This window comes from Olea europaea, chromosome 7 (assembly GCF_002742605.1).
Source record: "Olea europaea var. sylvestris chromosome 7, O_europaea_v1, whole genome shotgun sequence".
Classification (NCBI taxonomy): domain Eukaryota; kingdom Viridiplantae; phylum Streptophyta; class Magnoliopsida; order Lamiales; family Oleaceae; genus Olea; species Olea europaea.
In genome coordinates this window covers 2,228,213-2,240,774 of record NC_036243.1, presented here as the reverse complement: position 1 = coordinate 2,240,774, position 12,562 = coordinate 2,228,213, and the positions used below count along the sequence as shown (strand labels likewise).

General features: G+C 34.3%; 2 protein-coding genes and 1 long non-coding RNA gene across 4 annotated transcripts; all 3 read right to left on the bottom strand.

The window, feature by feature from the left end:
- Window positions 1–1,112: 1,112 nt before the first annotated feature.
- On the bottom strand, window positions 1,113–4,327 carry LOC111396683. Its single transcript, XR_002703044.1, has 3 exons — window positions 3,663–4,327; window positions 1,488–1,583; window positions 1,113–1,392 (listed from the first exon to the last, which is right to left on the bottom strand). It is a non-coding gene; the product is annotated as an uncharacterized LOC111396683 (long non-coding RNA).
- A 2,050-nt stretch (window positions 4,328–6,377) lies between these two features.
- LOC111396681 (putative disease resistance protein RGA4) lies at window positions 6,378–8,906 on the bottom strand. 2 transcript variants are annotated; one of them, XM_023023138.1, is made up of 2 exons: window positions 7,381–8,906; window positions 6,378–6,717 (listed from the first exon to the last, which is right to left on the bottom strand). In XM_023023138.1, exon 1 carries the CDS (start codon window positions 8,747–8,749, stop codon window positions 7,406–7,408), a length of 1,344 nt encoding a protein of 447 aa, XP_022878906.1. In that variant the 5' UTR covers window positions 8,750–8,906; the 3' UTR covers window positions 6,378–6,717; window positions 7,381–7,405. The 2 variants fall into 2 exon arrangements, with proteins under 2 accessions (XP_022878906.1, XP_022878905.1); XM_023023137.1 differs by having other exon boundaries at window positions 7,378–8,904.
- Window positions 8,907–9,045: 139 nt separating this feature from the next.
- Window positions 9,046–10,806, bottom strand: LOC111397770 (putative disease resistance protein RGA3). Its single transcript, XM_023024753.1, has one exon. The coding sequence runs from the start codon at window positions 10,804–10,806 to the stop codon at window positions 9,046–9,048; it is 1,761 nt and encodes a 586-aa protein (XP_022880521.1).
- Window positions 10,807–12,562: the final 1,756 nt, after the last annotated feature.

Below are 12,562 nucleotides of genomic sequence, written 5' to 3'. Positions count from 1 at the left end.
AAGAAGGTGATTGTTTTTGTATAAACTGCAAATTCTTTAGGTTTTCTAGTTTTGGATAAATTCGTGTGTAAATATGTTATATTGTTGGTGCAGATAGTTTTGTCTTATGCATGGGATGCAGAAAGATGACTCAACTGCTAAATTGATTTGGTGTATTTTCAAAATATTGCAAGAAGGTTTGCCTCCAAAATTTCCAACGTAATAACTAGTGGTAGTAGAAATTTCATTGCTTTCTTCACACAAATTTATTGGGTTTCAGAGAACATTAGAGGTTTTTGTTTTTACTACTATATTTCTTTATCTTAAAATTCACTCTGGATTACACATTAAGTTGGTTGGACAGATTCCCACCATCCTTGAACAATAATGTCTGCAAATATAGTCATATTCCGTTTCAAAGCATTCTAACTTAGAAATAACGACACTAGTTTTGAAGTGAATATCTGGAAAGCAACCTCAATAGAATCAATCTTTGCTGAATAATCTCTTCGAACAAAAAAAAAAAGACCAATGTTATTGGCTGAGGTGCAATTTGAGAGAAAAGTGATAAACTGAAGTTTGAGGGATGTGAAACAGATCTAACACATATGTTATTGTAGACGTACTTACAACTCCCTTTTTTTCTTTTTAGGTTATAGCATAGGGGCGGAAATAAGTTCATTTTAAGCTGGATTTTGTATCTATAGCTGGAAAGTATTTTTTGCTTTAATTGTGTTTAGTATATTACCTACCATAAATGTAACGTGCATTCGGTAGCAGTGCCTAATTAAGCTGGATTTTGGATCTTAAGTTGGTTTTGGCTATTAGATTCTCCATTATTATGTTCTCATACGTAGGAATACCCCCATTAGGCAAAAAAGGATCTTTTTGGTATATAATCCTGCATAATCTTCAATATTATCGAACAAGGAAATACTATTTTAATTGTCTCGATAGTCTCGGTAACTGGATCGTTAAGGGATATGGATGGCGCATTGGCTTGGTTGGCGGCTGGCGATCTTAGCAAGTATTAATACAGTGCCTATGAATCTACTTGTAGGAAAAGGAAAAAGCAGATTTCAATGGTGGCTGCAACTGGAAGCCAGCAACATTTTAAGAGTAATTGAGAAATATGATGAATCGATATTTATTTAACTTATAAAAGAAATTATTGCACCCTTACAAGCAAATAAAAAGAAAACTTGAAATTGAGAAATTGGAAACATATTAAGAATTGCAAATAATACCAATAACATGTCAAAAATCAAAATTAGGAAAGGAGGAAACTCTTTTTTCTATTTTCCTGCTTTGAGAACAGTGAGGACTTCTTTCTTGGTCGGGAGAGCTGGGATGGCTCCTTTTTCAGTCGTGATTGCTCCAAAGGCACATGCAAATTTAAGCACTTCCTTCAATCTAGGCTCGCCCCGCAAATCAAGAAATCAATAGAATTAGTGTTTTGCAAATTCTAAAGTTAATTAGAATGTTTAATACATAAACCTAGAAATTACCCAGATTATGCCATGAAGGGCTCCCACAAAAGAATCACCAGCTCCTGTTGTGTTCATCATCTTAATGTGGTATCCCTCAGTTGATCCATGGAAATTCTATTTACCAACAAGGTACAAACCAAATTTAAGGTTTATAGAAGTAATGTTAACATTCAGTACATTTTTATATTATGAGTTACATCTAGCACGTAGTTATATGTAGTTCTCTCAGCATAACGCTTGGTTTATGATAGACCTCTCATCCATTTCACCTATTCTATAAGATTCCAGAAGGATGGAAAAGCAATTGGAAGGAAGGAATAAATGAAATTGGTTACAAGAGCAAGTGGTGGGAATGGAAGAGATGTGTCGGTGGAAAATAGGAATAGGGGAGGGATTAAGGGGAGAATACAGAATTGGAAATGAGAGCTAGTTCTACTGTCACAGCCCTCCATATGCAATTGTCATCTCATTTTATCGTAATCTTTTCCAGCATTCAATTAAAATTTGCTTATTCATATTGTCTATATTTTTCCTGTTGGATTCCCATCAAATTGGTCTCAGAGAGGTTCCTTCTGATGGCACAGAAAAATATAGACGGCAAGGTGGACACAATAGAAAATGAAATGAAAGAGCGAAGGCAGAGTTGCAACGCCTTCGTGGATTGGAGAAATCAGTAAATTAGTTAACTCAAAAACATGGCCAAAATTTTACAATCCATAGAGGAAACGAGGAGAACAATAGCAGCCCTATCTAGTGCTAAAATAGGGCTGGGCAGAAGCTGGGAAGGAGAAGGATCAGGCAGTGTGGTCAAGGGCCCATTGTCGTAGAACAAATTGTCAGAAATCATTGGTGTTCAACATACTTTTGACCGAGAAACATGGTGGGAGGGCTCAGGTGAGGCCAGTTTCAGTGAAGTCCTAGTGAACCATGATAACGAAAGAGTTTGGGAAAATTGGAGGCAAACATGCAAGCTCGAAATGCCCATTTTATGGGGGGAAAATCCTGATGGCTGGTTATTTGGTGTAAAATGTTAATGACTTACCAGAACAAGAGAAGTTGGGAGCAATCGTTGTGAGTCTGGACAATAACACCTTGTCATGGCTTTAAAGGACGGAGGCCAGAGTGCCAATTCTCAACAGTTTCAGGCTGACCCAAGAGGGAGGCCTCTGTGAAAAAGTTTCTGACCATCAAACAGAGTGAATCAATGGCGAACTTTCGACGAGAATTCAAACTTGTCGATTCTTCGTTGAGAGGAATCTCAGACGAGGTACTGAAAAGTACCTTTGTAATGGGTTGAAGCCTGAAGTAAAGGTCGATATTCGTTTGTTGGACCCAAAGGAATTGGGCCCAATTAAGGAGATTACCCAGAAACTTAATGATAAAAATCTGATACTTAAAATTTTGGGGAAAATTCATATCTCAAGTGTATTCTTTACACCATTTCAAACATCAAGTAAATAGTTTAAAAATTCAAAATTCAGATTTGTATTTAATTAATTAAAAATATTTATTGAATATTTGTAATAAAGTCACAGTTACTTGATTAATTGTCACAGATTCATAATTATAGATCACAAATTTATTTTTTGATCACATATCATCAAATTAATTGTTCACAAATCAAAAAAATTTGTAGGTCACAAATTATTTCGAAATCACAGACAAAATTTATAGGCCACAGATTATTTCAATGTCAAATTAATTGGTCACATGTTGTCAAATTCTAAGATCATACTTAAACAGTTGGTCACAAATAACCAAATGGTTAGTCACATATGCCAATTTCTTTATCACAAACAATCAAAACACTTGTTACTACCACCAAAACTCACCATCACCATCACCATCACCATCACCATCATCGTTGTCAAAACTCCCGCCACCAAAACTAACACCACCTCATCATCGTTGTCATCATTGAAATGTGTACCGGAGAATCCTTTTTACCGACACTAGATCTAATCGGGGAAAATCTAATTGGAGAAAATCTAGTCCTTTTTTTGATATTTCTGTATTCCATTGGATAGAAAACCATGATTTTGATTGAAAATCAAAAATTAATGCCAACAATGTTTACCCCTAAACCTCGAGATTCAACAAACATAAATTAAATTAGCCCGAAAACAACAGAGCGAAGCATGGAACACTCAAATACTAATTAAATGGAATCTGTAATCACAAATTGTGCATTACCCATTCACCATTTTTCTGCAATGCAACAGTGCCGCTCATATCAGGGCCAGCCAGCGCCGCTGTGTTGCTGGAAAACGCCGAAAAGAAATCGATTGCACTGTGTGTTTAGAGAGAGAAGTGGAACACTCAAATACTAATTAAATGGAATCTGTAATCACAAATTATGCATTACCCATTCACCATTTTTCTGCAATGCAGCGGTGCCGCTCATTAAGGCCGACCGGCACTGTGTTGTTGAAAAACGAAATTGGTTGCATTGTGTGTTTAGAGAGAGACGGGAAGAAAGAGGATAGAGAGAGATGGGTAATGGGGTTAAAATTTTGGTTTGAAATTGGTTGATTTATTTATTAATACCTGAATTGTGAATAATAAAACTTGCCCCTAATTTTTGAATTCTGATTTTTAAATACCCGAAATTTTGTAATTTCCTCTTAAAATTTCTAGGAGCCCACGGCCCGTAATTCAATTAAATCCAATTCATTCAGACGCGAGAAAACTCGACATGTTTCATATGAAGATGATCGCTGTGGAGGGGAAAATGTCTAGCAATCAGTGAGAATATTTGACCAGGCACTTGATAGATGTTGAGGGTAGATGAGGCGAGATAAGGGCTTGTGCTTTACGCAGGGACAGACGTAGACATTTTGAGTTAGAGGCATAATCAAATTTTGTACGAATCGAATACTTTATTTTTAATTTTTGAATGATTCATACTTGATCTGAAAAATGCAAATTTATATTTAAAAAATATTTCTTCATTAATATTTTACTCATCATTTTTTCATCCATCTGATTTCGAACAATCATTTTATTAATATTTTGCTCATCACAAGAAAATGCATATTTACATTAAAAAAATTTATGGTGCATTTGATAGTTCAAGTAATTGAAAGGAAAAACATATAACCAATATTCAATGCTAATAATCAATCAAATAAACTCAATTCATTAAATAGAAGTTAAATTAGATATAATACACATTCTATATTCACAAATATGATCGGGGAAAATGCAAATAAAGTTTATAATTAATTGAAAAATGAAAATTTGTAGTAGATATGATAATTTGTAGAGAAATTAAATTCAAATTTTAAAAAATTAGAAGGGTTAATATTTTAGTAAAAGGCGTGACGGAGATAGTAAGATAGAGTAAGAAAAAATAGAAAAATTCAAATTTATTGAGAATTTTGATAAAAATTAAGGATTTCATGAAATATGTTATTAAAATTAATTGTTAACTTTGATTTAGATTAAAATTTAGATTTCATTTTATACAAAATTTAAGACGATACATTAGCATTAGAAAAACCTTTTATTTTTTGGTCATGGTTTTAGCAATATCGAATATATAGTATTAACAATTCATAGAGTTCCTGCACTCTAGATTTCACGAATAACTCTTCTACACTACCAGAAGGATGAATCATAGAATTAATACAGACAAGGGTGGGAGATTTTTTTAGCATTTTTTTTAATCAAAGCATGGGCCCCACACACACGAGTCTCTTCTGGTAAAATTCTGTGAGAATATATCTGTACAAATAGAATAATACATATAAATTAGCTATGTACATTTATGCGAGCAAATACCTAATATTAATGCAAACTCCTTTTCATAAGGCACTCGAGCAAATGATATGGTACTTAGGCACATGTAATCATATACGGTACTAACCAGCAGTATGTAATATATAATAATAATGAAATGAACTACTTAAAAATAAAGTCATTTATTAGAAAATTGCACACAATTTGGTAAGGATATACTTATTTCACTTATTCAAACCATAATTTCATCAAGTCAATTTTGACTTACATAGACATGTACTGAATATCTCAATTATTATAAGAGTTCTCACTTAAAAATTGTAGTTGCAGCTTGATTCTTGAAACCTTTGTTCCAGATAATTCACTAAAAATCGAATTAGAAGATAGTCCACCCAATCTCCCTCCTAAATATACAATCTTTTAGCTTATGTTTAGCTCATATTTATAAACGATTTATAAATATTCAAGTCAATTTGATTTTAAGGGACTCACAAATATTAAGCACTTATTTATCAATCGCTTCTATATATATATATATTTATTTATTTATTTATTTATAATTTAAATTGTGCAATCACATGACACTGTATCGAGACTCTTAGAGCCTGTTTGGGAGTGATTTTGAGAATCGATTTTTTGACCGTTAGGAGAAAGGTGGGGTCCACCTATGAGAGAATAAATCAAATATGACGGTTGAAATAGTGAAATAACGATCAAAAAATCAATTTTTTGGGTGAAAAAATCGCTCTCAAACAGGCTCTTAATAATCATCCAATCACATACCATGCTGCAAAAGGGCAAAAGGACCCAACAGCTTTCCCACTAAGGTGTATTAATAAATAATAAATATTGTACTTGTAGAAAACCTATATTGAATAGTTCGTGTTCACGCAAGTAAAAGACAGTGCCATATTCATCAACTGAGGCATAATATTGAGCTCCATCAATCTGTTACCTTTCATTTTTGCTGTAAGTTAGTTCTTATTCGTGATTATGTCCAAAGTAGATTTAAAGTTTGCTGAAAAACAATTAACGCGTAAATTCAAATAAGGAAAATTATATATGTCAAATTGATTCCTAGTACCACATTAATGGGGAAAAAATAAAAAACTTATCATCATCCTCGCTAATTGATTCACCAATGCAAAATTCTAAAAAATCACGTAAAGCAATACAAAATTTAATATGATAAAATAGAAAATACGACCAGCAATTCCTTGAGCTAAGAAATAATTCAAGCAGAATAATATTTTGATAAACACTAAGAAATAATTCAAAGCACAATAGTGTATAGAATTGACTTTAACAAACTCGATGTATAGAAATTAACAATTCATAATCTCCGAGCACTCTGGACTTCAATCATTCTTGAAATAGTGTTCGAAAGAGAAATACCTAGTTCCCCCAAGAATCTACGCTGGAAAAGTTTTTTTTTTTTGCTCACTCCATCAAAAGTCAAATCGCATATTTCGCCTCAAACATTTGACTAGTCAATATCCATTTCCCACTGACAATAATGAAAGGAAAAAATAAATTAATTTTACTTATAGATATTTGAGCAAAAATCTAGAAAGTAACTTTTATGTACTCTAGTATGGATACCAGCTTAAGCATAATTGACTTGTGAATAGAGAACCTTGTCAAATATGAACTGCAATAATAATTTCAACATAGTAAAAATTATAAACTATTAGCAAATTCTAAAAAGTTCCTTAATTTGATTTTGACTTTACCAAATATGGACCAATCATGCCCCTGTTTGGTATCAATTAAAACTCAAATTTTAATTTAAATCAAAGTCAACAACTAATTTTAACCACACATTTTATGAGCTCACAACTTTTCAACTATATATTTCATCAATTTTTATCAAAATCCACTAAAAATCTGATTTTACTCACTACCGAACAATGGCTATATTATGTCTCTTTGATCACAACGGTACTGTCAAGATATGTAATGTGTATCATGTATGAAGGAATATGTGAAATTTTTTATGTATTTACGAATAGAAATAGTGATTGATATGGGAGTGAATGATTGGCGATTTGTTGATTGAATTCATGTAGCAATATGCAAAATACACTAAAATATACCAATTAATGACATTGTAATGTATAATAAATGGAAATAATGAAAAATTAAGTGATTGAGCTCAAATACTTACCACAACTATATCAGCAGATCAGGCCTCTTTAAAAACCTGGGCCCACTCCACCTATGTGACGAATATGTGAAATCTTTGACCACTCAGAATCAGGGCTGTTTTCTTCCCTGCACATCTCCCGTAACAATGGACAGCAAGTAACGATAAGATATTGTAGCTTTTTGAGGCGTTGCATTGCTTCCTTAGAGGGCATATGCCTAAGCTTATAACATGCACACAGAGATAAACTTGAAAGAGATGACAGACCCCCGAACCACTCTGGCAATGCTTCCATTCCAAAATCAAACAATGTCAAACTTTCGAGCGAAGTGAGATGCTGAAATTGATATGGCAACGAGTCACAATGTTTCCAACCATTTAAAGACAAATTCCGAAGAGATTTGGATTGTCCGATGTCGTCGAGAACAGTTTGGAATGAGTTGAAATCAATTGATTTTGAGAAACCACCGATGGTCAATTTTGTTAACTTGCTATGACGGCCAATTCCCTTGGGCAAATTCCTCAATTCAAAACAATAGGATATCTCTAACCTTGAGATACAAGGCAATTCCCCCAAATCTATTGAAATAGAAACGAGTTTGTTGCACCTAGTTACACTTAGATCCTCCAGACACCTAATGGACTCAATCATCTCACTTGGTAGGTAGCTCAGCTCAGAGCAAGAACTAATTTCCAACGTTCGAAGAGAAGGGGGACCTTTTTGTCCACTTTGATAAGAAATTGATTGCAGACTTGGACATTCAAATATTCTCAAAATGATGAGAGACTGGAAGCTGTGTAGATCATCGGGTAATTCTCTCAATTTTTCACAATCTTCAATAGTCAACTCTCGAAGATATTTCTGGTATCCTTGCAAGTGAGGAAGAAGACTAGTAAGCGATGATATTCGGCTGATCGAGAGCACTTCCAAAGAAGTTGGGCTGCTGCTACTCAAAATTTTTGTCAATGGAAAATCACTCTCTATAGTATCAATCTCCAATTTTTTCAAGCAAGGGAAATGACTTGGAGAAGTAATCAATTTGGGGCAATTTTTAATCTTCAAATCTTCAAGGCGAGGAAATACCTGCTCTCTGCATTTTCGTGTTTCCACCACTGGCATCACCTCAGCTTCTGCCCACGCTGTTAGGTTTGGCATGTTGCTTAGAATAAGTCTTTCAAGCGCTGGGAACATTACTCTTGTCTCTTGGCCACCATAGAAAGAAGGACCTATGGATTGTAAATTATTCAAACCATCCAAGGTCAGATATTTGAGGAGTGGTAGGAGACCAAACATGGGAATTTCTTCACAATTTTCGCAATTACTGAAGAAGACATCGATCAGTTTATCAAGTTTCAACCAACCACGGCCATCAAGGAATACTTCCATTCTCATAGTCCATGACGGGAATTTTGTTTGATCGAGTTCTAGACCTCTTGCGGAAAGGTCTTGTTTCAAATATGGCGAGTTTGGGCATTTCAAGGCGAATTGTCCAAACAAAAAGGATTGGAAGAAGAACAATAAGAACAACAACAGTGGGAAGGTGCAAGTCAAGCAAGAGGTAAGCTATGCCTCGGAAGAAGGGGAAAGCGATGAGTGCTACACCATCTCTTGTGATGAAGAGACCTCCGGTAAGTGGATTCTTGACTCCGGATGCTCTTACCATATGTGTCCAAATAGGAAGTGGTTTACTACCTATAGAAGCACTGAGTAACCGATGATATTCGGCTGATCGAGAGCACTTCCAAAGAAGTTGGGCTGCTGCTAAGAGTGTGCAGGTGCTTGAACCATGGCAAAATTTTATCAGGTAAGCTTCTCCTTTGCAAGAAAAACGTGCGCAGATAATTTGCTTTCTCTTCTGTTATCACTTGTTCCTTTTCCAGCAATTTCATTGCAAGGTATCTAACTTTAGGGATGACATCAGTAGAGCAATCCTCGGCATTAAAGCTTTCTGAATTTGAAACTGAGCATGCAAGCTCACGCACAAGATCATGCATCTTGCAGTATTTGATATTTCCATAGTCATCCTTTTCGGCCTCTTGTAGGAAGGAATTTTGCAACAGATTGTTAAAATAGTTATTGCCTAGAGTCTCCATATTATTTTCTCCATTCTTCAGAAGAAATCCTTCCGCCATCCAGAGTTGGATTAAATCTTCTCTCTCTATTTTTGAATCCTCAGGAAATATTGAACAATAGGCAAAACATTTTTTGAGTAATGGAGAAGATAAACGATCAAAGCTTAACTTTAAAACTTGGAACACAATGTTCTGATTTGCCTCAAGATTTGAAAGCCCGTTCTCTAGAACTGAAATCCACTCAGCTACTTCCTTTCCTTGCAAAGTTCCGCCGACCATGTTTGCTGCTAATGGTAGACCTCTACATTTGCAAGCAATCTCATATCCAACTTTCTCAAATCGTTCTGGTACTTCTGCATCTCCAAAGGCCCTAGCTTTGATTATTGTCCAGCATTGATCATCTTTTAATAATTCCAACTTGTATGGATCTCTGTAAGTTTTCACAATTGATGCCACCCTTTCATCACGTGTAGTCACCATGATGACATTTCCTTTATTGGGGTTAACTCCAACCATAGTATTTTTAAAATCATCCCAAAATTGTCTGTTTTCATTCCAAATATCGTCAAGAACAAGAAAGTATTTTTTGCCTCCCAATTTCTTTCCAAGCTTTTTCACTATAGCTTCCCTGTTGTCTCCATCAGAAGTGTCTTCCAAGCATTCCAGAATCCTTTTAAAAATTATCGTCACATCAAAATTTTTTGAGATGCATACCCAAATCGTTTCATCAAAATGACTCTGTGTGCTCGGATGATTGAAGACCGACCGAGCTAAAGTTGTTTTGCCTAGTCCTCCCATTCCAACTATGGGAAGGACTGAAATAACTGCGTCATTTGCTTTGGTTATCTTCTGCACAATTTCTACTACGTCATCTTGTCTTCCAACGTCAATTGGATCAACAGTTATGCTGTCAGTTTCCGGAGGCACATTGAGAGCATAACCCGCACCTCTCTGGAGGCCAAGGTCACTAGCTTGTTTGTTTATATCCTCGAAGTTGACATTTATCTCCTTGATCCTACAAGCCATTCTCCATTGGAACACCAAACGAGGGATAAAGCAAAAGATGTCTAAGCACTCCCATATCTTAGTCCAGTCTTGCATATCCACCACATGACGCATATTTTCATAGTTGATCTCATCTAAGACATGACCAGCATCGTAAGCAACATCTCGAAGGTTCTTCAACCAGAGCTTGACGGCCTCTTCTGTAACTTGGCGTTTCTCAGCATCATGTAAGACAAGATCCATCATTTTCAACAATCCGTCTAACTTTTTTAAGTCTTTCTTGAAATTCCACAGCAGACTCAGGTCTGGATGGGCAAGATCAAGCAACTTCTGCAATGTAACTCGAACGGGAACACTAATTGCAGCATCCATTTTCTTGCTTTGGAATAGTGTCGTGTGTGATTGATTGACTTGGGAGAGGGAGAGGGAGAGGGAGAATGCAGATGTTTGTGGTTTGGTATTAGTACTGAGGGATCATATGAGTATTCATCAGATGGAAAAAAGCAATGGTGTAACTAATGGTGAAAAAAACATCACATGGTAGTTGGGCCCTAATGTTCTACAATGTTGCTTCTAGTCCACATATTCAATTAAACGTGTACAATGTTCGGGATGGGATTTGACATTGATCACTTCCTTCTCTATTGATTGAGCCCTTGTTTGTCTTTCATTTTAGTAGAAAATATAAAGGCTCTAAGGTAGTTATTTTTTTCAAAATACATCTCTCTCTTCTTTTCAATCACACATTCTTTATTAAAATTATTTTACATGTAAATCAAAAACTTTTTCTTATTTCTCAACCATACATTTTACATCAATTCACTATTCTAAAATACATTTTTACATAAAAATGTCTATCAAACACCTCCCAAAGTTTTGAATAATAATTTTTGAAGAATGTGTGGTTGAAAAAAAAAATTATTGATTTGTGTGTAGAATATTTTATTGTGTGAATATGTGGTGGTGAATATTACGGTAGCAGACAATTTATTTTGAAGAAGGATGACAAACAAGCTTTGAAAATACTAATACAAGAGGAAGTTCGAGAATTAGATGAGATGAAGGAGCAAAAGTTTAAGACATAGCTTTGGAAAGACTACCCTCATTACAAATTCATGCCTAAAATTAGATTCGTAAATACTAATCAGTTACCCAATAAACATAAATGAGAATCGTAACATACGAAGTTAGATATCAGGTGATTCAAATTTTTCTTACAAACTTTCTTACTCACTATTCACAATGAAGGTGAGGATCACAATCCCACATTTTTTAAATTCACGTGGAATCCGATAATTTTGTGAGAGCGAGTAAATTATTTTGTAAATAAGATTTTATACAAATATTTTTATAAAAAAAAAAAATTGAAACCCAGAAAGGTCAAAAGGAAAGGATAATAATAATAAAAAATAAGGGGGAGGGAAAAGACTCAACCCACGGACCCCAACCTTTTACAAAATTCATTTCGTGTTGAAAAGTAAAGTCTGGTACAGAAGAGACTGATGATTCAAGTCCCCACCATTAAATGCCCTTTTTTAATGCGTTCTAATTTCTGAAACAGTAATATATTAATTTAAAATTGCAAGGCTTCTGGCAAGAATCAACTCTTTTGACAGAGAGAACATCTATAAGAAACTCTCTAATCTAATTTAAAGAGTATCTATAAACTTAAAAAACAAAAATTTTAAAGTGCTCCAATAACCTCTTTGTTTTTAATATTTATTTTTAGCATTCTCAATATATATTTACGCCTCGTTTGACCCCTATTAAATTAAATTACATTTCATTTTTTCTATTTATTACTTTCAAGAACACAATCTTTTATAAAATAATATTACACGTAAATCGAAAATTTTTCTTTCATTTTTAACTACTCATTTTTAAAAAAAATACTATTCCATCCATTTTTATTTCCAAAAATATGGGCCAAACGGGGACTTATTATTTTTAACATTTAATTTTAAAGTGCTTCAATAGCCTTGCAATGATTCAATGAAAAAATATTGAGATTTGCACATACTATTTAATTAAGTCAATATATTGTATATTGGAAGTTGAAACCTTTGAAGCATTAAGTCCCTGTTTTGCCCCCATTTTTTTGGAAATAAAATGGATGGAATAGTGATTT

Bases quoted from the DNA above. Each gene is read 5' to 3' on its own strand.
- LOC111396681 (XM_023023138.1), bottom strand. From the start codon at position 8,749: ATGAGAATGGAAGTATTCCTTGATGGCCGTGGTTGGTTGAAACTTGAT.
- LOC111397770 (XM_023024753.1), bottom strand. From the start codon at position 10,806: ATGGATGCTGCAATTAGTGTTCCCGTTCGAGTTACATTGCAGAAGTTG.